The sequence below is a fragment of the Apteryx rowi genome, unplaced genomic scaffold (genome assembly GCF_003343035.1).
Source record: "Apteryx rowi isolate R43461 unplaced genomic scaffold, aptRow1 scaffold_106, whole genome shotgun sequence".
NCBI lineage: Eukaryota > Metazoa > Chordata > Aves > Apterygiformes > Apterygidae > Apteryx > Apteryx rowi.
In genome coordinates this window covers 126,815-153,457 of record NW_020447264.1, presented here as the reverse complement: position 1 = coordinate 153,457, position 26,643 = coordinate 126,815, and the positions used below count along the sequence as shown (strand labels likewise).

The window sequence follows — 26,643 nt, the reverse complement described above, 5'->3', positions numbered from 1 at the left end:
AGCAACCCCAAGCTCTGCCCCAAAGCAGCCGCTTGGAGCAATCACACCTTCAGGAGATGAACAGGAGCAACCTCACCAGGCTCTGCACAGCAGAAAACCGAGGACGGCCATCCTGTTTTGATCCAGCTTTGCTGCTTGCAAGAAGCTACAGCTATCGGTCCCCTCCTGGCTATTCACCACCCTCATCCCTCCCGCACCAGAAATTACCTTCCCCACCACGTGCCTGCTCATGTAAGCGCCCCTTAATCGGCATCAGCCAACATAAGCCGTGTTAACYGCGACAGTTTAAATACCATGTCTCTGCTAAGCCAGCTCATTTTGACTGAAACAGGTCAGGGAGTACTGGCAGGACCAATTGCTGCGAGCGCCGATTACTCCAGAGCCGGCGCGCACCCAGATTTTAAATAGGTACACTGATAAYCTGTTTATACTCACATTAAGGTTTTGGGTCTCCCGTATATACCCGAGCTACGTTTAAACAACAGCAGTGCTCAGTTTTTGTGCTGTTCCWGCTATTTTGGATAGCAATTTGATTATTTTGGTTTTTTAAACAAAGGATTACTTACCCCAATGCTCTCCTACAGCGGAGGCGGATGAGGAATTGCCATGGCCAACGAGTTACTGTGCCCGAGCCGAGCGTGGTACCCGGCTGCGGGCACGTCRCAAAAACGTGGAGGAAAACACATTAGTCAAACTTTGCTCGCGGGTTGGTGCAAAGAGTTTCCCCTCGTACCTTCTGGGAGCTAAGAGCCTGCACAATCAGCTAAAGCACTGACTCCATCAAGCGTAGGATCGCCCAGCATGGACAGCAAGAAGTCCTCGCAATGGCGCTCATCGCTCTCTACAAGATCAGCTATGTGAACGCAAAGCTTCTTTCCAGGAAAATAATTGCGCCTGCGCCGTGGGAGCTGCAGCGCTTTAAATGCCGACTTTGGGGCTCACTTTGCTCTTTCGACAAGGTGTTACAGATCCTTGGGCCCTTAACGACCTCCGCCTGTTGTTCAGCTGCTTCCCAAATCTCTCCAAGTCACACTCTTGGTGAGCCAGGCCCAGACTAGCCTTACAGGGGGGTAAACTATTTTAGACTTGCAGATTGGCTTTGGACTTCATAGCACCATCCTGGGGCACTCTCAGTGCTTCCAGCCTTTGGGAAGTGAAGACACAGGCAAGTTGGCTCCTGCAGCAGGAGTCGGTTTTATTTGGATGCTGCAGGTTCAAGGACTAATTTTTGGGCTAGATGAGTCTCAGCTCAGCTTGTCTCTGCATCTTAGGCTCATTTCAGTCTTGCAGTGGGAAGCCGTTCCCTGGTCTTGCATATCCATAGTCTCTCTCATCCTCTGTCCTGTTCCTCCAGGTGGGACAGGGAAGACCAGCATCCCGGGGCAGAAAGCCCCACTGGCTCTTTTCTCAGCAACTGGTCTTCTCATCTATTCCAAATTATCGACAAAGTATTAACGGTGCCCTGGCTTAACCCCTTCCTCCACCGCATGACCATGCAGCCCAAGCAAGAGTAACTGCGGTGTACAGCAGCATAGCGGTCATATCTGGCATCACAGTTGTTTTTACAGGTCATTTTTTGTCCACAGATCTCACAGCACTTTGGTTGGCTCTTCCCACCGCACAGACTGGGAAACTGAGGCACGRCATCAAAAGGATTTACCCCAAGGTCGCAAAATGAATCAGCAGTAGGAGCGYGTATTAATGATGAAGTCTTCTGGCTCCTGGCCTACTCTATCCGGCTGTTTCCCCACACAAGAGTTTTCCCCTCCTCCCATTATTCAGGTAATTGAAATGCCTGCTTCTGTCCTTGAAAATTAGGTTGAAAGCGGCTTGAAAATTAGTTGCAACAACACCAGCCAGAATCTGTTAGGTTCCGCTGCTGCAGCCTGCAGGGTTGTCTATAAAAACTCAGTCCAGCAGCAGCGAGGGCTGTTGGGTTTTAATCAACTCTAAATGTATTTGAAGGACACTCCCTGGGTCTTACAGGGATGTTGGGTATTCAAATTTAAGAGTATTACCAAACGGCACAGTGGACCTCTCCAGGCCATCAGAAATTACGGAACTGGGAAAGGAGTTCCCGGCTCACGGCTGTTGTCCCTGGGCTTGTCTGAATCCCCACCTGACCCCAGTCTGTCTCACCAGAAAAGTTCTTAAAACTTCACACCTCTGYGGCCATTAAAAACAAAAATCGCATCCAGCGTTTTTCACCTGGCCACCACGTTGAATTATGCTCTCCAGACCAGGCGTAGGGCGCTATCTCCTAAATTTAAGGACTATCGTAATAGGAGGAGAGCCAAACTTGGCGCCCTCATCCTACCAGTGACCTGAGCATGGTGGGAGTAGATTGGCTGGCAGAGCTGTAAGAAGCCAAAAAAAATCCCTGAAAAGTTTCTGACGTTCCTTTAGCATTTTATTTGACTCTTAAATAACCCACTGCAACTGCAGAGCGCCTCGAAGCAAGCTGCAAATACCGAGCAGAGCCCCGACTCCGCTACGAAGCTATGATTAATGCCGCTTTCCAAAGAGGGAAAAATTAAAGCACCAAGATTAAACGACTCAGCCGAAGTTACAGAACCATGAGTGAATTCTGCTCCTCCGTGTGAAAGTCCTGTCTGAACATAAGAGATGGTTCTTCCTCCAGCATCCTTCTTTCTAAGTGTTTTTAGGCTCATTAGCTCTTTGCTGTGGCGCACCTTGAGGCTTTTGGAGAAGCAGTATTTGATGACTTCAAAGAATAAAACTGATCCGGTCCCTCAGTCACCGAGAGGAAYGGGTCTCGGCCGCGCCGCTGGAGAAGGACCAGCGGCGGCACGTTTTTAAGAACAGGAGATGGGACCCCGGCACGCTCGCGGGAAGAGCCAGACTCGGATCGACGCCAAGCGGGTTAGAACAGGTAATCTGGAGAGCGAGCCGCCAAATGCCCGTTAGCGTTAATCCCTGCTAATCCCTCTAACTTTACCCCTCCCCATCATCCCGCCAACTTTTGGGAAGCTGGCTTAGGATGGAAGCAGCAGGTGGACCATCGGTCCTTGCACCCTAACCACAGGTAAACAGAGGCAAGCCGTTCCCAAAAGCATTCCCCTGCCATCACTAGACATCCTAAAAACAGGGTTACGGACCCACTTGGAAGGGGTGACATGGATAGGTGGCGTGGAGAGAGAGCGGAGAGACTAGACAACATCCCATGGTCCAGCCCAATCTTTCTGCTTATTCTGCGCYATAGCGGTGCTATTGCCGCTTGTCCGAGATCTTCCGGGACAGCTAAATCCTTCGTTGGTACGATAAGGTAAGGCTGAGCATGGAGCGGAGCCAATAAAACAGGCTGGAGAAAGGAATTCGTGTTATCCCTAACGCGGGAAAAGAAAGGGCAGCGTTCGACTCCTTTAAACTGCAGGCAACTTTCTCCAGGGATGTGGGGGGAAGATACAGAGCATTTTACCCTCAAAGCGGGAGCCCCACTCTCCCATCCAAGATTTACACGTGAAGCAACGCAGCACAAATCCCTCAGGAGGGCGAGCGAGGTTCCCGGGAGCGGATAACCTCCTCGTGCGGCATGTGAACGGCCGTTCCCTCTCCTTTTTCCAACGCAGCGTGTCGAGCGCGTGTTTCCCCCCCCCCGTAATCAGCAACCATTCTTGCTCCAGAGTTCATTCCAACTTTAAAAGAGGGRGAATATGTCAAGCTGAGAGGCTATCAGCTGGGTTAGCAAAAAGTTTCTTAAAAGCTATGGACAACAAGGCCCTTTTTTGGACTCGAAAGACCACGCTGCTCCGTTAAGTAACCCAGCCGCTCTGCTCCCGTGAGTATTTAAAAGCGCGAGAAAGCAAAGCATTAGGCAGCCAGGGGACATGGGCACCGCAAGCGACGYCAGCCTGGCTATCCACTGCGGGAACTGTAATAAGGAGAAAAACATTCTTTCAGTCGAAAGGTAAAAATCCGGGAATCATGAAAACACCGCACGTATTGGAGAAAACCCCCCTTCGAACCGATCTCTCCTAGTGCGTACGACCTGAGAGCCTGAAAAAGCTGGGACCGCGCAAAGCCACTTAAGAAAAGGAAAAGCCACCAGAGCTAGGCTGAGAAAAATAAAAAATAAAAATAAAAAATTTAAAAAATTATCAAGCTGCATATGCCTAAATTTCCAAACTGCAGCCTGCTGCTTAGCCCAGGCCTGGAGACAGAGATGGGGTGAGCAGGAGATCCCATAAACTAAAGCAGATTAATGCTCTGAAAAGAAACTCGCGGCTTCGCTCACATGCTGCAACCAGGAAAGCTCCCATGCACAGGAGCCTTTAAAATATATATATATATATATATAAACTAAAGCAGATTAATGCTCTGAAAAGAAACTCGCGGCTTCGCTCACATGCTGCAACCAGGAAAGCTCCCATGCACAGGAGCCTTTAAAACATATATATATATATATATGTATATATAACATATATATATATGTATATATATATATATAGGCACTGAAGAGCAACTCTTCCGAAAGCCAGAGGAGTCCCTAGACTGAAAACCATCGAAGCGGGAGACCAAAGTTGCACGGCGCAAAGGGAACGGCAAAGGGCCAGTTCGCCCAGCGCCGAAATAGCTGCTCCGCTCACGAGCCCCTGAGACGGGAGGACATAAAACAAGCTGCCTGCTTTAATATATATTAAAAAGCAGGGGAACACGCCAGGCTGCAGATTTACCGCCCGTCGCCAGCGGAGGTTTAACATCTTGATTTCACGCTGATATCCTTCATTACGTTTTATTACTGGGCTTTGCTTGTTTATGTTGCCGCCGCAGCGTTCGGGGAGGGGGGGATTAGAGGGTTTCACTCAAAAACGTCTCCGCGCGGGGACGTTAAGCGCGGTCCCTCGGCCGCGGGGATGCTCGGGCTCCGAACGAAGGCGGCCGGGGCAGGAACAGCTCCGGGCGTAGACGCGACGCGCGTCATCCAGGCGGCAAAGGGGCCGGTGGGAATCGCAGGCGCCGGCACCCGTTTATCCAGAGCAGCGTTTAAGAGCGTTCACCCCTAACGCAGCGGCGACCGTTTGGGCAAGCATCCTCCAGGCAGCTGCGTATTTTTCATAAATCAAAGTGGAGACAAGTTTGCACCGAGCCGTGCAACCTAGACGTGGGTGAGGCTCGCAGATGGTTTGTAAGGTGATCCACCAGGTCAACGCTTGGAGATGCACAGCTTATAACAAGGCACGGATACCGCCTTTAATAAATCTAAAGATCGTACCTAAACTCCAAGCGTGTCACGGAAAACCCTATCTGCTCACAAGCCAACCCAGCCGGTCAGCCGGCATTTCCTCCACATCGGTCTTTTTTCCCAGATTCTTTCCATCACCAGCTCTTCAGGACCCCAGTTATATTAATTGGTTGGCACTTTCTCCCGACCATAAAGCGGGATTTACAGCCTCGGCGCTGCATGAATAATGGCACGAAACAGCAGCACACACAAAATAAAGCAAGCCCTAACCGCAGCGGGGCTATCGCGAGGCAATTGCGCTAAGCAGAACGCTCAGTTTGGGGAATATAAGATTAATTCGAGTCCATAAAAAAAAGACCCCCCGTTTGCTGCGGTTTGGGAGCACTGGGTTAACTTAGGCCCACCAGCTAGATTAAAGGTCCKCTCAAGCAGTAAAATAAAGTAGTTGGGTTTGCTTCTGCTTGGGTCCTTCCCTCCCCATCTGGAAACRTGGTACCATCATCACTCGCGAGGGCAATTCCTCTTTTATAACTACGCTCCAGCATCACCTCCTAATGCCGAAAATCTCATTATTACTTTCAGTCTCACCAGGAAAGATTAATCAAGAGTTTTGGCAAAGTATCTCTGGCACTTTTGTACTTTCTAAAGGCCTTTCAGGCCCGGTTAGGAAAGGAGCATGGCGGCACTTCTGCACCAGCTGCTTTGGTGAAACCTCTTCCCACCTAGACAGAAATTGGTTGTTCCCGCTGTTTTATCAACTGGGTTTGGCATCAGTCAAAACCACCACAAAAAATCTACTAAGTTGCATAGGGATTTTGGTGCTTAAAGTGAAAACTTTAGCAGAAAAGCAGGAAAGCAGAAAAAAATAAGCTGTCTGTCTTAAAATCACAGAAACGTTGATGGGACCTCTGGAGGTCTCTAACTCGACCTTCTGCTCAAAGCAGGAGCATCATCAACACCAAATCAGGTCAGCTGCAGCTTCATGTAGCCAAATCTGAAAAACCTCCAAGGACAGAGACCCCACAGCCTCTCTAGGCAGGCCCACCTCCCTCATCCTCTTGTGGCGGGTCATATGTTCAAGGCCCCCGATCACCCTAACATGACCTGCAACTGGACCAGCTTCAGTTTCCTCACATCCTTCTTGAGCTGGGATGCCCAAAACTGGATGCAGTATACCAGTGTGGCCTCACCAGTGGAAAGCAGAGGGATAATAGCTTCTCTGAATCTGCTGGCCATATTCCTCTTAGTGCCACCCAGTGCCAGGTTTGCTTTATTTGTAAGAAGAGAACACTTTGGGCTCTTTCAGCTTGGCATCCAACACAACCTCAGGTCCTTTTTAGCAAAGCTGCTACCCAAACAGTTGCTTCCCAGAACGTTGTGTCAGGYGCACACTATACTAAGCCTCTGGAGGACACCAGGACTTCGATGTTTATAGGTTTCCTAAGCTCAGTTTCAGAGTATCAAGTTTTTTGAGATTTGAAATCCTTTGCAAACACCAATCCCRTCTCTCAGGAGAGACAGAGGAACACGTCAATGTACAAGCCCGTGCAGTTCCACCACCCTGAAGAAGTTAATACCTTTCTACAAAAGAGAATATTCAAAATTATGCAGGAAGATGATGGCGACCTTCCAAGCGTGGAACGTAGCACCAGGATGAGGCACGGGCTGCTCCACTGCTCCCTACATTGCAATGCACCACAAAGCACTTACTCTTTTCAATACACCTCCCCAGAGCAGGCATCCCAACTTAACTGTTACTAGCCAAACATCAAACATGATTTAAATACTGATATTTAATTACATCTCAACTATAACGGCCCTGATCATCCTCCCTAATTTGCGTTTCTTTTTTTCCGTCTCTCAGGTGTCCCCCTCCTCTTTCTGATACAGATGACCAGGCAGGGAAATGCTCTGAGACAGTCAGCACCTCTCTTCCGCAACGTGGCCACTCTCGAGCAAAGCATCCCATGCCAAAGCACTGAGTTTTTATTTTAAGCGCATTAAGAAAGCATGCTAAAAGGGCAAAACATTTTACGAGCTGGCAGAGACCTCTTCTTGTCCTGTGATTTTCTACTTACCCTTTACAAAGCATGACATTAAGAAAACAATCTGACTGCCTAGAAATTATTTACATGACAACAAGTCCTGCTGTTCCGTATCTGAAAGATTTATAATTCAATTTTCCAGGAGTGGAATTGGTCTTTAGTTTGATCCCTAACTCAAAATTTGAATAAGAGTAGTCAATCTGTCAGATTAACAGAATATTACAGCAGACAGTTCACCAAATTCCCCTGCTCTTTTCCCTGTGGGTACTACAGTCTAGCCTGCGACACCTTGTTACTCTAGCCGCAGTATATGAGCCAGAACAAAGGCCAGGGTTTAAAACGTGTATGCWGTGAAACTTGAGTGCAAACTTTAAGCTCAGATAATAAAAGAGCAAAACGATTTCAACAGGGCCAGAATTTCACCATCTGTTTTAAAAATATCAACTTACTGGTTCCGTTTGCACACATCTCCCCCGTGTGTTGACCGCTTCATCTCAACTTGCAGACCGTTTTACAACCTCTTAGACGATTCCTCTGCTTCCTGAGAGCATCTCATCCGTCAAATATTCACGGTGAAGAATCAGCTTTCCCTGGACTTCAGGAACGTCTAGCTCCAAAGCCAACGTCGGGACTTAKACCCACCGACAATTTGTGGAGTTGTATTTCCCCGTTTGGCTATCATTTAGACTGCCCATATTTAGAAAGACTAGTGCATTAACCCCACAGTATGGGGGTAAAATTGAAATGTTGCCATGACAGAAAAAGAAAAAATATATATATATACAGCTGCCATATTGAAAGTAAATACTGTAGACCATTAAGACAGAAAAGAACGAAACTTTTTTTTTTTGTTAAAAACATCGATTATTCTGGAATAATTAATTAGCAGAGCCATAACAATACATAAAATTGCTAGCCTCTGACTCTTTTGATAATTTATGCAAGATTAAAGTATCGCTGTGGTTGCCTTTTCCATTGCCTAATTCAGCATTTTCTTTTTCCTTATGAAAGCAAGACTCTAGATTTAACTGCTCTAATGCCCTTTTACAGTGTTTGGCGTAGTAAAATCTAACAGCCACTACTGCATGCTAGCAAAGAAATGATGGATCACGGAAGCTCACAGAAGGGGAGCACCGTAAAATGCCCCAGTTAATGTTGAGATAGTAGAGTAAATCTTATTTCAAAAAAAAACCCACACGCGCCCAGGCACACATATATACACAGCGATAGCTCTGATGAACTTGTTTCACCCTGTCAAATCCCCTTTTGATTCTTCTCACCGATAACACGCTTCCGCGCAAAGCGCCTTTTCTTTCCTAATAACCAAGCGAGCCGCTGCCTTGCGAGGAAACCATCTCAACGGCATTGACACCAGATTAAGCTCACCAATCTACGAGCAGACCCAGCCAAGAAAAACATCTTTCGGGTGAGAGGTTGGTCTCTTCTTTTGAAGAAGCTTTCTGAAGAAGAGAGTTGATTCTCTTCCTCAAAAAGCACCATTTGAGGCTATTCTGAACATCGGGCCCTTTGACTCTAGCGTGTTATTCTCCCCCCATTACACCCAGAGCTGAAGATAACTATGGAGAACATTTTGCAAAGCCCAAAGCCGCACGACCCCTCCAGCCATGGTGGTGAGATGGCCAGCAGCAAGCAGCTGCCCCAGGGGTCTGCAGGCTACTGTCCGGCCACTGGCTCCACGTTGCACCTTCTCAACATGGTTCCCTAGCTGGATCTTCCCTTACGTCTCCATAAAACATAGGTCCTGCTCTCCTGCAACCAGAAGCTCTGTTAGTTACACAGCACCRTTTCACCTTTTAGGACACTTGGTAACTACTGAACTTTCGGAAGAGCTCTTTGCTTCTTACACAAGCTGGCCCAGGCTAGAAACGAGGGGCAAACACAGACTGGCTTGTTCGTTTTACTGAGGAGGCCTCACAAGACATCTCATTTCCAGGAGGATCTTCAAAGAAAACCAGAGTCGCAGGCCACATCTACCCTGCGGGCTGAAGAGCAGACACGAGCTTGCCAGCTCTCACCGCCCAACTGAAGGCCAAGCTGCCCCAGGACATCGCTGACGGAGCGAGCAACGGCATGCTCCGCGCCGTCATGACCGGCGCAGGCCCGCGCTAAGGCTCCAAGTATGCTCATGCCCTTTTCCTCCAGAGAGGCCCCCGAGGGCAGGCTTAAGGGCTAAGAACACGTAGGATCAATTTGGAGAACAGATCTGGCTGGGTTGATACGCCCACGTGTTGTCCTTCCTTGATACTACCCAAAACAACCCCAAGCAGAGCCCGAAAGCGAAGGGTGCCGAAAACCACACGCAGGCGGATTATACAAAGGCATCCGAGAGGGCGAAAAGCTCCTCAAACGCAAATTTCCCCAGGGGCAGTAGCAAAATTCCTGGAGACAACTGAAGTAAATGTGCTTCCTCTCCCTCAGACTGAAGCAGAAACCTGAAACCGCGAAAACTGCTGTACCAGCACGGTTTTGTAGGACTCGGGAGATGTTGTCAAGTCCACAAAGCACTTACCCCAGGTGCACTCACGCATCTGTTACATATTCTGGGGGGTATTACTCATTTATATCGTTTCGTAGAGCACAAAGCCCAACGCAAGCGAACAGGCAGGCCCTTGAACGAAGAGCCTGTAATTCAACTCGGCAGCGATACAGAGGAATCGCTGCACAGAGCTCCTGAGCTTTCACTAGGAAAAAAAAAAATCAAATGGGAAGCGTTTGCAAAAGGAAAAAAAAAAAAAAAAAAACACTTGTATATTGGGATTTGGAGAAGAACGGGAAGCAGAAAGCGGAACAGAGAAACTGCCCACAGGGAAACCTCCCCGGATTTTACAGGGAGCCAAGCGTTTGCTGGCGTGGGGTTTGGGGAATTTTGACAGGGCCGTGGAGGATGCTCCCACCAGCAACACAGGCATCAGCTCATAACCAGGGAAACGGCAGTAACTTCATCTGTGACCGCGCCTGGGACACTTTCAGGCAGCTTTTCTGTATTAGGTGAAAGCAAGTAGCGAAAGGAAAAAAACAAAAGGAAAAAAAACAWAAAAAAGACTCAATTTCAAACTTCAGGTTACAGATTTGATACATCTTTTAAGTGTCTCAAATGCCAGCTTTTAGTCTTATTATTTTTACTTTAAACACCCCCCAAAAAAAAAAGACAGGCAGCAGCACTGAAATTCAGCCCAACTCCAAGTAGCAGGCAAAGCTGTACGGTGGTTTAAATTTCAATCACCGATGAACAGCCAGTTTCCTGGGAAGCACTCATTAAACRTACCGGATCAGCTGATCTGCCTGAATAATTTTCACCTGCAAGGTTTTTAGAGAATTGCTCTTTTTTTTGTTTTTTTTTAACTGGCTAGGTACCTGGTAACCAAGGCCACACACTATTACTTTTGCTTCCGTGCAGGATGCCCGGCCTTTGAGACGCAAATAGCGACCAGCAAGGCTCTTCTTCACGCCCAGACCCGCTTCTCGCGCCTGCAGAGGGAAGGTCGTTCAAAAAAAATTTCAATAAAATTTGAAATATAAATAAAAATAATAGCAAGGAGAGACATCCAGCATTCAGCTAGAAAGCCCAAAATCGCACCGGGCAATTCTGATCCGAGGAGACGCTATTCGGAGCGACAAGTTGCAGGCGTTAGCCAAGAAGCRGCCCGAGGCGAGCCCCGGGAGGACGAACGAGAAGCACATACCATCGCAGTAAGACCTACTGCTCTGTTTCCATTTGTTTTCGTTCGGGTRAAGACGCGGTTCTATTTTTGCCCTGCGCCGTGCAGGCCCTGAAAGGCTTGAAATCTTAGAAAAGCCTTCCCCTGGCTACGACCCTTGATATTTTCAAGTCCGATGAGAGGATGTCATACGCCTCCAAAGCCAAATATTTTTCCCAGTGGCGTATAAATATATTATTCCCCAAAGACCTGCTGGCTGCTAACGGAATTTCACAATCGGATGGTAGCCGGCACYGAACGCAGGTACGGCAGAGTCTCTGAAATAAGGGAGACAAGGTACCGAAAGATGATTTTCGACATTAAATCGAGCGTGCAGTTTGGATTCGACAGCGAAAGGGAGGAAGAACAGACGCAGCAACTAGGAATAATCGAAAGCGGCTCTCCTTAAAGAGCAATCCTCTTCCACACGCCAGCACTTGCTGCTCCCCAGACCCTCATCAGCCAGTCCACATCCTTCCCGAAGTGCGGAGCCCAAACCTACTCCGATTTACTCCAGCTTAGCAGAGCAAAGGTCTAACGCACAGGTCTTGCTCTTGCGCAAGCGCAGCGCCTCGCACGCACCCGTGTTTGAGAGCACGCTATTGCTTTGGGATCCCACCTCCGATATCGGTGTGGATGTTCCCCCCTCTTGCAGCCACCGGTTTACCTGACCCACCCCCCCCCCAAATCCAAACGCTGAAGGAGCTCCCTAGCGAGCTCCGGGGAGAAGGCGGTTCGCGTGGAGACACCTCCTCGTTTAGAAACACTGACTTCCCTCCAGCGAAGCAGCCCGTTATTTTTAAAAGAGGCCCCTGAAAACAGAATCCCCACCGCTGGCGGCCTCCAGCTCCTCTTGCAGCTCGGGACAAGTCACCTGTAAATGCCACCTAAAGCCAGAAACCCAAAACTGTTACTTACGAACACTGACGTAACCGGCGCTGGGAGAAAGCCAAGTATGTGAACTTTTCCCAACTACTGCAGAGGGCCGAGCAGCCACTCGGCCAGCCGCGCTCCACCCCTGCTCCCAAGGACAAGCCAGGGAAAGGAGGAGACATCTGACAACAAGATGATTTACGGGCAAGGTCAATCTACGTATGACAGCGTGGCCGGTAACGACATTATCCCCGGCGGTCTCGAGCGGCAAAGCTGTGAACGGCTCAGATAAGCTCCTGCAGCGAGGAAGGACCTGCTCGGAAAGACAAGACTAATGATGGAGCAGAGAATAAAAGACATGACGAACTCCAACGGGTCCCGTGCAACATTACGCACGACAAGGGCTTCCTTCGAGGGCAAGGATCGTAACCTCCGACTCCTCCGAATACGATGTAACAGAGACGTCACACCAGCTTCATTCAGACGAGGTGGGATCAGAGGTCTTACCTCACGGACAGGGGCAACGCTTTGTGCAATTCACTGATAGAAAAAAGAAAAATTACGCAAGAAATATTGGTGAAAAACAGCACCCAAACAGGAATCTTCCCGTTGGAAATATTTACCGGTTGCCCTTCACATTTTAAAAAAAAAATAAATAAATCAATAAATAAAAGGAGGTATAAGATCCAAGGCTCGGATTTGCAAAGCTGGCAGAGGGACGCAGACACCCAGCCTCAATAAAATTAACAGCAGCTGAGCATTCAAATGCCACCCATAACTTGCTCCTCACCCTTTACGCCCCGTTTACTTGCCGCACTCGGCTGGGCACAAGCAATGAAAACCAACCCCTTCCACTCCCTGTCACCAGTCCTTTCCGAGCGAGCGTCCCTTGCCCGTCCGGTGGCCCACGTTACCGGGCAAAGCCAGGAAATAATTAAGGATTTGGGGAATTTTTGGAAGGTAACCACCACTCTAGCTGAAATTAGGTAGCTGTAGAGACACTTCTGTGGATAACAGCGGGTCTTACAAAGCCTGATGATCTTGCAAATCCTCTCTGGGGGAAAAAAAAAAAAAATGCAAGTACAAGTAGGATTTCTTTCTATTGAGCGTGTTTACAGAATCCAGTTTCAATGCTGATGGTGGCAACAGAGGACAAAGAGGAAGCTGGTGACAGGAACTGTCATCTTATCTCAATCCGGAGCATGAGAAAAGCAAAGATGTAAGCAAGAAAGGAATATTTGGGACTAGGGAAGGGGGGTGGAAGGACTCAAACCAGCCTCTTAGCAGTGCGCGTAATGGATGCAAAGGATCTGCTGCTCACTTGGGCCACGGACGCATAAGTCATTGCTGCGGTTCGCCGTTTATTTGGCTTCTTTCACGTGGCCATCGCGCCAACCCACAACCCTGCGGCCACAAGCACTCCTCTCCCACCACGTGTCTCCCCTGCACCGTCATAATCCAAAAGCCGCTCCATGAAAACTAGTTTAACACACAGGTCAGGAGATCACTCTCTGAAAGCAGGAGAAGGTTGCTAGAGTTTCAACTCAGGTGGGTCACCAGCAAAATAAGTTTATCTTAGAGGTTGTGGAGTCTCCATCCTTGGAGGTGGCCAAAAGCCATCTGGACAGGGTCCTGGGCAACGTGCTCGAGGTGACCCTGCTTGAGCAGGGGAGTTGGACCAGATGATCTCCAGAGGTGCCTTCCAACCTCAACCGTTCTGTGATCTCAAGGGAGTCCCTAGGCGGCCAGATCCCTCCACCACAGACGGCACACGTGTTTCACCGCACCGCACCCCACTCGCCCAGCGGCAAAGCCAACTGCACATCGGGGCCAAACAGCACCTGACGGGGCCGCGGCGGAGGAGCGACACCTGCCGAAGCTCACCGGTCTCTATCCGGAGCGTTACGCTTGATCCAGCGTTCCCAATGCACTCCCCAAAGCCATTCCGCACGGGAAACATCAAATTTCACACTGCTTTCACATTGGCGGGGGACAAAAGTCACAAAATAAAACGCCAGCATTGGGATATAAACTATTCCCAACCAGCGCATTTTCTTTCCGCTCCCCCCCTCACCACTACAGTCGGAAGAGCCGGGTTAAAAGTTGGGCTCCTTCCATATGGGCAGAAGGAAGGAATAATGATGTTTGGGAGGGTTGTGCCGGCAAAGAGAGGCGGAAGGAAGCGGCGAACGCAGCCCGCCCTGGAAGGGAGCGAGCGCGGCTCGGCGATTTCCCCGCGACGCGGAACGTAAGAGCACGGCTGCGCGAGGACGGTCCCAGGCCGCGTGCTGCCGCGACGGTCTCACGCAAAACCCTCGAGCCCGACCAACGCAGTATCACTTAAGAAACAGATATACATTGCAATACCGTAAGCAAAAGTCCCTAGAGAAAGCGTTCGCTCGCTTTGTAAATATTCTGCTTTCAGCCAGCTGTGACGGCGCCGAAGCAATCCCGGGCCCACGGCTGAGAAGTCCTGCCTGGAAGGGGACATTACARAGGGGAAAAAGACACGGAGCGGCCTCTCGCCGGCATCTTTGTAATATTCTGCAATCCCCCACAGGCAAGACGGGCAGCCCGCGCTGCTGCTGAACAATGCAGTTTTGAATTCAATTAAAGTGATTATCTGTTGTGCCAAATAAATTGTGTACAGCATATATCCTGCAGCATTTTACACCTTCAGGCTCATTATTTTCTAACTGTTTCCTCCTGTTTATGCGCTTTCAAATTAAATTGCTGATAATATGCGCCAAAATAAAAAATGAGCGCACCTTGTCCGAAGAAAATTGATTCTCCTTTTTCCTGAACCGGGCGATTGCCAGGTTTTATATACTCTGTTCCTGGCGATCATTAGTAATTCAATTTTCTTTTTATTAGCCCCCTTATCTGCTGAGCAATATAGTGGCAGAGCTGACCTCTTTCGCACGGGTAAATGTTTAAAATCTTTTCCCTGATTAATTTTGCCAGTTAAGGAAAAGAGGAGAAATGGCCCGGCTCTTAGCCATCACAATGAATAAAGCTTAATGTTGATTGTGATGGAATTTCTAATGCCAAGGAAATTGATTGAACGCAGCAATTACACTGCAATAGTAACTCAAGGGAAATGGGATAGTTTTCTCCTGGCCATAGCCTTTTGGTTATTTAAAACAATCCAATTTGCAAGGATAATTATATATTAGTGTTTTATCTGCCACTCGAAATGAACATGGGAGTTTTGATACTGGCCCAGCATTAGCAGGTTATTGCTGCAAATTACTTGATATCTGCTTTCTTTCACATAAAGACGAAATTAGGCCATCAATAACCGGAAAAAGGTGGACGGGGTGGGGAGATGCGAGGGGCAAGAGTGCCCTCTGCAGGGCAGCGGGGAAGGCCGGCACGCGGGACGCCCCAAAATCCGGCGCCCCGCCGGGCCACGGCGCGCCTCTCCGGTCCCCCCCCCCGCCGGCGCATTCCAGCGGCTGCCGCGGCTCCGCTGCGGAAACGCTCGGTTTTGAGCCGTTACCTGCAGTCGCCCCTAGCGGAGAAGCCGGAGGGACGGCGGGGCTGGCGCGGCACGGCTCGCGCGACACAGCGACGGCATCGATTTTTACCGGGGTGAGAAAAGGTTCACGGCCGCGAGCGTTCACCTGCCTTGCGTAGAAGAAGAAAAGAGTCAAGGAAGGGTCTGATCCTGCGAGGCGCTGAGCACGCTACGCCCACCACTTCCCCCTGSCGCTAAGAGTACCGGGCCCCTAGTAGCATTAAGCAAAAAAAAAATTAAGAGCAAGGGGTTTCCTGCACCACCTGGCACGGCGCTATCCATGCCGGAGAGCCGCAGCACGGGAGGAGCGGGAACATCCCTCGGGATCACTCAGGCCCCACTCAAAAGTTGGCATTTCCCCCTTCGAAAGGGCCATCGGCCCTGCGCCGCGGGGCATCGGCCCGGCTGCGGGTCGCGCCAGCCCGAGGGGTCCAACGGCACCACGGCGCCGTCCCAACGTACGCGTCGCTGCTTCGTTATATTTTGCCGTAACGAACGGAGCAACGGAAAGCCGGTTCGGGACGGACGTTTGCCGTTTAGACAACACGATCGCAACATACCGTCATCGGCGGCAAAGTCGCTCCGCAAACGACAGAGGAGGGGTCCCGTATTTATCCTCCGCCTCGAATCTTTCGGTTCGGACGCCAAAAAAAAAAGGGGCCTGGGGCAATTGCCATCCGTGGAAACTGCGCCCCGAGCTTAATTACCCGCTGGCCTCCCCCGGCTCCTGGCACCAGAGAGGGGACAGCAGCTTCGCAGAAAACTTCACGTTTGGGTTTTAAGAGCACTTCCGACCGCGACAAGCCATCGTTAAAAAACGAGAAAGCCTGAAGGAAAAAAAAAAAAAAAACATATAGGGAAATTGCAGAATTAACTCTAGTTAGCGTTTAAACAGGCCGTGACATTTCCGTGCAACACGGTGCCGCCGGTGGCCCGAGGATCGGGTTCAACCAGCAGGATTTTGGCCCAGCAGCTTCTCCCTGGATAAGCGGAGAAGCGACAGCCGCGTGTCCCCTTCTTGTACCCAACCCCTAAATCGGAGCCAAACAAGAGGCAGGGAGGCTGCCTGATCCGCTACACATATACAGCGATATATATATATCCCTGTATATATGAAGCTTGGTGCTTCGAGACAGGAGTCTGGAGCAAGCAGGTACGGGCGCAAAATGAAGCGGACACCTCGGAGAAGTTAGGAAGCCGGTTCAAACGGGGGAAGCCCATCAGCCGCCTCAGGTTCTTGACCGCGGCCCAAGCCGGGGCTTGTTATCTGAACGGATTCACAACTCCCAGCAAAGCAGTTATCTCCAAGATCTCCTTCCCCCTAAAAAGGGCCTAAGAAGTTGGATGAACAGACCGGTAGCTATATCAGAGATGCTTCAAAGCTCTACCGTCCCGTCGGAGCAACTCTAATTTGGGATACATCCCAATTCCCGAGGGGCTTATTAAATGTTACGTTTAATCAAATGAATATCTCGAAGCTAATTTATAACAGCTGCAAGTTTAACACTAGTCACAAGAGCCACCAAAATAACCCCAAGGGCTACCGTTTTGTGACTTTCCGTTTTCTCCCTAGTAGGGTCACTGGTTATGAAACGGGAACCGGGCGATTCCCAGAGCGGGAAGCTCCTCTGAATCCCGACCATCAGGAGACACCAATTTGAGACCAAGCCACAGCTGCAGGTCCCCAGCTTTTCTGTGGCCGTGCTTCCTGATGGTTACCCGACATCTCCAAAGGATGACGAAGACATTCAAGCATCTTTGCTCACACCTTCGGTACGTACCGCAGAGCCCGTGCCACGTATCCCAAAAGCCTGTTTAGCAGGGCAAGCAGGAAAACATCAAAGCTGCGTCAAAACACTGCCTACATCAGCCAGGGTTCTCCAAAGGAAGGGGCTAATCCAGCTTTTTGCACCCACACTGCAGCACGTGAGACCAGGCACGTTTTTCCCCAGGAATCCTTCCCGCACCGACAGCCATCAGCCCTGACGGATGTACGGTCTGCGCCTGGCTCCCACAGCTCCCGTGCGATCGCAGGCGCTGTGGGTGGCATCTCACCGCTCAGACATCGGTCCCCACAGGGCCCAGGCTCCAGCGCCGCCACATCCATCTAGCCGGATCACAAGCCCAGCCTGGACCATCTGGCTTTTTAACTGGTTTGTTAGCTGGGCGTTGTGCGTGTCCAGACTCGAGAAGACGAGCTACATCGCTCTACTYGGAGGAAAGCCATTCGGCTGGCCCAAGACCGTCACCGTCTGCTCCAGAAAGCTCCAGATCTGGCTCTTTTCGCACTACAAGAAGAGCTGCCCACAGAGGCTTGATAGTTCAGGCCTGAGAACAAGCCAATACTTTACTCTTACCAAGCAGCGGTAGGACAGCAGCTCCCACGCTCCCTCGGTACGCGTCTCTCCATGCTCCTCCTGCTCCAGGAGGCTCCTAGGAACATCTCAGTCCTCCAGCTACTTCCCTGGCCCTTAGTCTTGCAGCTTCCTCCAAGATTAAAACCCCACGAGCTATTTTCCCCGCTTTGAGCAAGCGCAGAGTAATAAACCAGCCCTCCCAAAGTCTCTCAGGTAATCCGAGAGCCAGGAATCGTAGCCACAAGCCTCCACCCCCCAGCTCCCTAGGGGATCACACTGAAACCAGAGGACACCTACCGTTACACATATATGTAATGTTATCCACGGAGGGGAGCTAAATCTGAGCAACATCCGGGATGCTCCAAATCCTCCCAGAGGCCAGGCTCACTCTCCCTGCTCACAAACGGCGGTACAGCGAGCCCAACTCACCCGGCACGGGGAGCCAGCTCGGAGCAACAGATGTCCGCTCCCGCAAAGTGGGACCGCTAGCGCTCACCCTTAAACGCCAGGCAGGAGACGCCAACCCTGCCAAAATTCACTTTGCAACTTCAAAGCCCTCAAGACTCCTGCTGACCTTCCCTGTTAAGTGGTTAAGCTGAGCAGCTCCGTACTGCTCCGCAGCTGCCTCCCTGCTGCACAGAGGTGCCRTTGTCAGGAGACGGAGCATCTGTCGAGTCCTTTGGGATGCCCCGAGATGAAGGTACAACAGAGGTTAGATTACCAGCAGCCCTCCAGAATCAGACACCCATACGATCCTAGCGTTTAGCACTTGATGTTTTAGCAGCGAGGGGACAGCTTGCAAGCAYGGCAGAGAAAAGACTGCGCAGACTTTGACGGGATTACACCACCGCGTTGCGTCTTGGAGAACCTCTCAGGAAGGAAGGCGCGCAGCCAAGTTCGCAGAGTTATCACATTAGACGAAAATATACCGAGAAGGATCTGACCTGAGCAAGGTCCTCTTAGCAAGAAGACCGATTTAACGCAGCTGCGGCTCAAGGGAAGCGCCGGCAACATCCTCTGCGGAAAGCCTGGATGAAGCAGTAAGAACTACAGTAGGAACAACCTCGTACCGGCCCTGGGGATGAGAAAGGCAACCTCGGGATCCATCCCCAGCTTTAATTGAGTGGTTCCAGTCCCACTTGACAGTCCGTTTTCCAAGGCCGATGGCTGGTCTAGTGGAGCATAGAGTCCCCTCTCTGTTACAGAAGGCAGGAAAGAAATTTAGAAGGCATTTTATAATTACAGCGGGGAGAAGGATGGGAATCATCTTTAAGTCACCTTCTAAAACACCGGAGTCTGGCTTCCCACTAGCACGGCGCTCACACGTGCACGCTCGCGCACACCGGGAAGGAAGGCAGGGCACTTCCTTTTGCTTTTGGCCATTTTAAAACCGGAGCAAGACCATTTCTGCAGCAGGTGGCTACCGTTTGCAAAGAAAAAAAGCCGCGCGCAAGCACTCGAATGAGGTCACCGAGTTTTATTAAAGCGGAGACTCATTTCCCCATCCACGAGCCGAGCCTGCAAAGCGCACGGATCCAAGCACTTCGGCGCAGTCGCGTCAATGCAGACGGCTCACAACTCTTACAAGTTTGGGTTTTGTCTCTGCTTGACTTGACTAGCAACTGGCAGGAACGGTCTGATAATTTGATTCCTCTTTTGGGCAGGAGAATGAACTAGATGCTTTCCCAAAGCCCCTTCCAGCCCTGTTTTCTATTTTTTTCCACCTTCTCTAGCCTAATTTGCCTTCTTCCACTTGGATCAAGACCAGCAGCACAACCACGTTTCTGCACTATCTACGTATTTTCAGTCCTAGCCGGTTTAAGATCAAAAAAATCTTTTCTTTATGGGAACGTTTCCTTCAGTCAAGAAATCAGAATAGATTCCCAGAAATACACAGAGTTTTGGCAGCTGCCAATCAGGCTCCCAGGAGGGCAGAAGATTTTAATCCATTTTGCATATTCTTAACCTATACGAAGCTTTACTTCTGTTGGGCGCACACTTTTACTGACAGCTTCTCAAAAAAAAAAAAAACAAGATGCTATGAATACACAGCTGTAATTCATGAAGTTTCAATTTGAGCTCTGTTCTGCCCTGAAAAACACCCCTAAAAACAGGGAGGTGGGGAACAGAGCAAGCTCTGCAGCCATTCTCAGTGGCRCAGCAGCTTATGGACAAAGCTGGGAGCTGCCTTGTCCCCGCTCTGCTGAAAGGATCCCATTGCAGGGTCGGCAGCTCTAGAAGGAAACCACTAAACCCAGCGAATCCCTAGAGAAACCTGGAGTTAAGGAGACAGAAGAAAGACGAAGACAGCGTGGCTAGAAAGAGCAGGTCCAACACGACTGGTCTGTAAATCCCACCAGAGYAAAGCCAGGGAGACATCCGGAAGAGCGGTCGCAGCACAAGGACGACAGATCTCCGACCGCACACGCTGCCTTCGTGCGATGCACGAGTACTTTCAGTGCAAACCGTCTGGAGGTGCAGCATTCACGCCCCTCCAGACATCCAAGGATTTGCTGACATCCTTAAATTAAACAAGCTTCAGCCTCAAAGCAAGGAGATTGCCGAAATGCCAGACCACGGGCACTAAGGCAGAGTTAAATTCAGTCTTAGTCTCCCTGCTTCTGCCTCTCCTATGTACCTTTTTCTGCCTCCCAAAGCACTAGATCTGAAATTCTCCTCCCAGCATCCTCCCCATCCCTTCATTTTTTCCCTAACGCATGTGTTTGAGGAGGGATTGGGCTTTTTCTCCTCCTCCTCTCCCAAAAACCTTTCCCTTTTCCTGAACGACAGGCCTCCTTTCTTCTGTCAAAACGCAGCGATGTCTTAACACACGTTAACACAGAGCTATTTGCCGGAACGTGAAATAACTATAATCACACATGGAAACTCGGTAATTGCAGCGCAGAACAGGAAACCACACAAGCATCTTCCTGAAAACAGACGCCAGGCAGCTTTACTTTTTGAGACAGACCGCAGCTACGTCACAGCCTAAACAACCCTCCCCGCTCCAGCGATACCTGCCGTCACGGTGTCACCAGCCGCACCGCTGGACTCAAACGAGCAAAGCGCAGGCGCGCAGCCAAAACACCTTTCCCGCCAGCGAACCTGAATCCCGGGGCAGACGGTGAAGCCTCCTGTCCATGATCACGTAGCCATTTAACAGCAGGACCGGACTTCAGGTGGGAAGCGCCACCGAGCAGTTTCACGCGCGTAGGCGCAGCTCTCCAGGCCCCAACAAGCTGCTCCAAGCTGCTTTCCGCTCCGAGAAGCGCCGACCCAAGGCGGCAGGACATAGACACGAGGTACCTGTTCGTAGGCACGAAGCATCTGCTACCAGCGGACTACCACCACACGCTGCAACAACTAGAAAACACCCCCCAGGAGAAACGCTCTTCCCGCGACACGGGGCCGAAACCCAACGGAGCTGCCAGAGGAACAGTCGCTTCTCACCTCAGTTCAATTTAGGCTCAGAGACAACACTCGGCAGCCTTTATTCCTCCAGCAATTCCCGTTTTAACCCAATCGCATATAAAAGCCAGACTCCTGCAGCCACCGCACGGGGGTACGGGTGCATTAGGCAGRGCTGTAATTGCTAGCGGAGCATATCGTGATACGCACAAGCTTTTCCCGTGGGCAAAGGAAGAGATTATCCAGCGTTACACGTTATTACCGTCTCCGCCACCCTCTTCCCATTAAGCCCCTCCTCAATCATTTTTCTATTTGATACCTGCAAGTCCAGCAAAACCACGGTAAAGGCCAAGAGAAGCTTTAAAACGGCCCCGTCCGGAGATCTCGCAGCACGGACGTTTACAAGACGGCTCTGGGGTAAGGCAGGAGCCTTACTCCAGCCCAGACTCTTCTCCTCCACGTTTGCCCCCGGACCAAAAGCAGCAGATTCACCTCCCCGAGGACCCAGTAACTCATTTCCGGATTCCAAGAGCCTCTGTTGGAGCCGCTTGCCCAACGCGCGGTCAGCGAACACCATCGCCGCCTTCGGACGGTTGTTCCTACCTTCCTTGGCAGAGACCTGCATCCGGGCGGCCGGCAGCCTGCACAGCCTGTGCTTGGTGATCTGCACGAGGCCCTTGGGCGAGGAGCGTTTCAACGTCGCGGAAGGCTTCCCCCGCGAGGAGTTTTTCTTCCTGAGATGGAAGTGGCTTTTCAGAGGTGTGGCAGGGGAGGAGCTGCTCTTCCTATCCGCTGGGGAACTGTGAAGGCACAACACACCACAGTTAGAAGAAGGTCGAGAGGTAACCGAGACACACTGGTCCCCTTGCCCGCTGCCGGGAAGAGAAGCCAGGTCACCAAACACCATTCTCCTCCACGCTGCTCCCCTACGCAAAGGCGATGAGACATATTGGATAAAAAAGTGCAACAGGCAAACGCAACGGATTTCTAGCAAAGTGCAGATGGAGAATGAGGTGTTTGACAGTCAAACTCAGCTCCCTTCTGGCTTCTGTCCAACAGATGCAGGGGAGAAGACAGTGTCCTTTGGAGAGCCAAGAGGATCAAACCATGACAGTCAAAAAAAAAAAACCCAAAAAACAAAAAAACACACAAAAAATCCCAACTTTTCCAGGCACCTCACTCCAAAGTCATTTTCCCAGCATGATCTACCAGCAGACACGCCCCCCAAGAAACCAGGAGGACAAGCCAAGGATGGAGAGCTGTGATGCACTGACGAGCAGAGCATCTGGGAAACAGAAGCAGGACCCAGAGGCCCCAGAGTTTCAGCCTGGGCTCTGTCACCGGCTCGTTGTGTCACTTGGAAGAGTTACGAAGGCCACAGCCCTCAGCTGGCAAGAGCCCATGGCGTTACGGCGGTGAGAAAGGAGCCAAGGCACGCCTCCGCTGCGCCGAGCGCATTTTTCGGTTAGGTGATACCACGGGGTCACTCAGCTGTGCCACCAAGCTTCGCCACATCCCACATCTCCCTTCCCTGCAGCACTGAGCCTCCATCCAGCCCCGTCACCGTCCTGCTGAAAACTGCAGCAGGAAACACTCTCCTGGGAGCGACAGGAGCAGGAAGACCCTGGATCCGTCACTCTGGCTCCACAAGGAGAARGGAAAGTGAGGCTTCAGGTAGGACACGAGCACTCGACCTACGCTGGTGGACAGCACAAAATGCAGAAAGGAGGCGATCCACGCTCCAAAGAGAGGGGGGAACGGTAACAGCAGAGCATCGGTGACAACACTGTGGCTCTTCACTCGCGATAACACATTTACGGCCAGGTATCACTTCTTCCCGGCAAGCACGAGCCCGCACAATTCATTTACCATCCCCACCTCCATCCCAGAGCCTGCCAAGCACTTTACGATGACGGATGATAAAGGATGCRGTGATTCAAGCCACTTTTGCTCTCACCGGCCCCCAACGTAACGAGGCTCTGAGAGTCTGAAAACAAATCAATAAGGAAAGAAAGCTATTTCCTCCCCTCTGAATATTAGTATGTTATTCTGGTCGGGGAGGAGTCTCCTAAGTGCTGTGGCAAAGTCTTCAGAGAACAGGGATGGGAGACGAGAAGAAAACCCACCTCTGTTTGAAAGATAAATTCAGAGTTGCACGGACTGATAAGAATTAAAAACCCGATGCCTCACAATGAGTCCACACAGAGCAAGTCCCCACACCTGGAAAGGACAAATATACCCTCCCGTATCGTTATAATTGCGCTCACACGTCCGCAACTTACGTGCACTTCACATTATTATCTCGTTATTAATCACTTCGGCATTATTCAGCACAGAATAGATGTCTACGAGCATAAAGAAAAGGGCTTAAAGGCTTCCGTTGAAGCCAACGGACACGAAATAAAGCCAGCGCAATGACAGCACTCGGAACAAGACGAGCAACTCACCACGAGCTTCCTTTTCTCTTGATGATTTTTGTCCGACTCTTCACTTTATAACCGGAAAGCGCAGCGTCGCCGAAGGAGGACTTCACCCCGCTGTGACCGACAGACGCGTCATTCGGAGGCGGCGGGGCAGAGCTGGCTCTAGAGATGCCGGAGGCCCCAGCCTTTTTCTGGTCCTCGGACTGCCACCTGAACGCCGACTTGGAGGTGGAGGGAGAGGTCTGCARGCTGGAGGCTTTCCATTTATACTTGCTGGGGGAAACGCCCAGTTTGGACTGCAGGACAGATTTCTTCAGCTTTGCTCCCAAGTCTCCTTTCGGCGATAGCTTAGCCGCTCTGTCTGCTCCGCCAGCGAGCTTCCTCGCCCCATCAGAAGCTCGAGGGCTGATCCATCTTTTCACAGCACGAGAACATTTACCAGGGTTTGCAACCCACGTGTAATTGGTTTTCCTGAATTTCGAAGCTTTGCTGGAGACCGATGTTGAGGAGGCCCTTTGGAGACYGGTCGCTTTGGAGAGCGCTGAAAATCGACCCTTCATCGGATTCATCCCCAYCGCCGAAGTGGCGGCCTGAGCAGGTCTAGAGCGCGTCTCGGCGTTTCCGAAGAGCTTTGGCTCTCCGAGAGCATCTCTGACCCGTTCAGAGCTGGACTGGCCCGGAACCGGCGGCTCTGGCTTCTTCCACACCRAACGGCAACCCGGCTCGCGGTCAGGCACGGCCGAAGGCTGCTGCGGCTCCGACTTGAGCATTACGGCACTTTCACCRGCAGTTCTGCGGGAGGCGGTGGCGCCCTGGGCTGCCTCGCCGGACAGACGCACCGTTCTCAGCACGCCCGACACGTTCAGGTGCACCGAGCTCGCAGGCTGGTACGAGGAATTCAAGGAAACCGAGAAAGAGGGCTTTCTCTCATCGCTTTGGCTCGCGTACRGAGAGCTAGAGTATTTCTGCAGATTTTTACTGCCGTCTGGAACAACCGCCACCTTTTGCAGCCCAGAAAGCTCACGAGGAGAGCTCCCTTCAGCAAAACTTTTAGCGTTTACAACCGGGCCAGTCCTCTGCGGCAGCTGGATCCCAACAACTATATTCCCATCCGTAGTCAAGTCCACGTGCCTTTCCGGGGCTGCTCCTTGCGGTCCGGATGCCTGGCTGTCCCCTTGGCTTACAAAAGCCTGCGAAGCGCTCGCGTTCCCACTGCTGTCGGCGTGACGCGCCGGTCCAGGCGGTCGGTTCACGAGGGAGTACTTTTTCCTCCAGGAGTTCCCCCGGCGCGGCTGGAAATCCCTGGGAGCCTGCTGGGAGTAGCCGGCCGAAAACGCCCCGCGCCTGCTGAAGGCGGGCTGCCGGGGATTCCTCCAGCGCGGCGTCGCAGAAGGCAGGGGCACTGGCGCGTTGCCATGGACGTTTTTATGGTCGTTTATGAGACCTAAAGACAACGAGACAGCGTCTGTTAATTGCCGTTCCCGCAGGAGTTTTACGATATCGCGGCTCCGCGAAGCCGTTTTCTTCGCGCCRCAGCGGAGGCGATCGCTCCGCACAGGCTCACGCAGGCCAGGTTTTCGATAACTCGCGCTGGGAGAAAAACCTCAGAACAAATATTTCCCTCGATCCTCGCGAAAGTCGATAACAAAAGCTATTTAGCAGGACAGCTCAACGCGAGCCCGAACCACAGAGCGAAACCACAGATTTACCAGCAGACGCCACGCGCTGCGCAAGTGCCGTTAACCACCGTTTGCCCCCTTACACCCATCTTTGCCGCCAGCGCCCAAAACGCCGCTTGAATTATTGCGTTTGGAGCCTAATAAAAAATAAAAAAGTGGATTTTATTTCCAGATAYGGCTTCAGATCTCCTCAGAGCGCTCTGAGCCCCGCCACGGCGCGGCCAGGCAGCTTCCACTAGTACGGGGCTGCTCATACACGGAGCCTGACACGGGCTGAAAGACAAACCAGCAAGGAGGAGGCTCACGAGGCGGCTCCAGCTCCGCCGTCGAGTCACGGCACGTTCRTCCCGCTGCCAAGTCCCCGCGCCTCCCGGTGCTCTAGTTTTCTAATGACTCGTTGGGTTAATAGATACACGCGGATTAGGGAGGGTCTGAGCTCGTTAAGCACCAGCGTTTATGAAACRCTTCAAATAAAAGGGATTACCAAAGGATTTTTTTGGAGCTTTATATTTTAGGCGCATGCCAGCGTGCTCCAGCRTGGAAAAGTTTCTCCTGCTGCCAAACAGGAGAGTTCGCAGAGCTGCCAAAAAAGCAGCGGCGGCAGGTCGGCCAGCCGCGCTCCATCCCCAACCAGCCACCCTCGTGCCGTACGCGACGCACCATAATTCACTTTAAAACGTTCAAACGCATTAAGCGATCCAGGAATAACTAAAGAACGGCCGGGTATAAATCCAGCTTCACAACTTCCTTTACTCCTCTCTCTCTCCCCCCCGCTTTATCGCAGGGATCCTGCGAGGCCGTTGGCAAAAGAACGGAGGGTTTTTGGTGCCAGAGGTTTGGCCAGAAGGGCCAGGTCTCTATTTGGTCTCTCTGGTTTGGCCTGGAGGAGGCAAGGACCAGGCTTTCCTCCCTCTTGTCACACCCCCGCCAGCCTTCGCTTCACTCGGCCACGCGAGTCCCCAGACAGAGGCAGATCTCTGCAAGGCCCGAGCGGAGTTTGCGGCCTTACTAACGAGGAAAAACTACCTTGGGGTCTATAAATAGAGTGAGACCTAAGAATAAGCGCCCGCTGTTCCCCGGGGGCTAGGAAAGGGCAGGCAAATATATCCCCGCTTCTCCGCGGGGTTGAGGAAGCGGCACGGGCGCAAGGACGGGGCCGCATCTCGCCCCTCTGCCGGGAGGAGCGGCGCCAGCGCGGGGGCAGCCGGGCACCCCCGCACCCCCGCGGGGGGATCACCAGCCCCGCAGGGAGCCGCGGCCTGGGGGTGTCCCCCCCCCCTCCCGGGGATCCTCCGGTCTCCACTCACTTCCTGCCTCGCCGGACTCCTGGGTCCTCTCCTCTTCTGCCCCCACCACACCTGGGTTCTCTCCTCTCTGTCCCTTTCCATCCAGGACTTCTAGGTTCCCTCCCCTCCC

At 51.5% G+C, this 26,643-nt stretch overlaps 1 protein-coding gene across 1 annotated transcript in view; it reads right to left on the bottom strand.

Moving 5' to 3' along the window:
* The window catches only part of ZC3H3 (zinc finger CCCH-type containing 3), a 162,848-nt gene that overhangs the window by 129,704 nt on the left and 6,501 nt on the right, over positions 1-26,643 (bottom strand). Inside the window, exons 2-4 of the mRNA XM_026069432.1 lie at positions 26,535-26,638; positions 23,573-24,992; positions 21,729-21,925 (exon numbers count right to left, since the gene is read on the bottom strand). Of these exons, the coding sequence (XP_025925217.1) occupies positions 21,729-21,925; positions 23,573-24,992; positions 26,535-26,638 (1,721 nt within the window). The remainder of the gene's footprint in view (positions 1-21,728; positions 21,926-23,572; positions 24,993-26,534; positions 26,639-26,643) is intronic.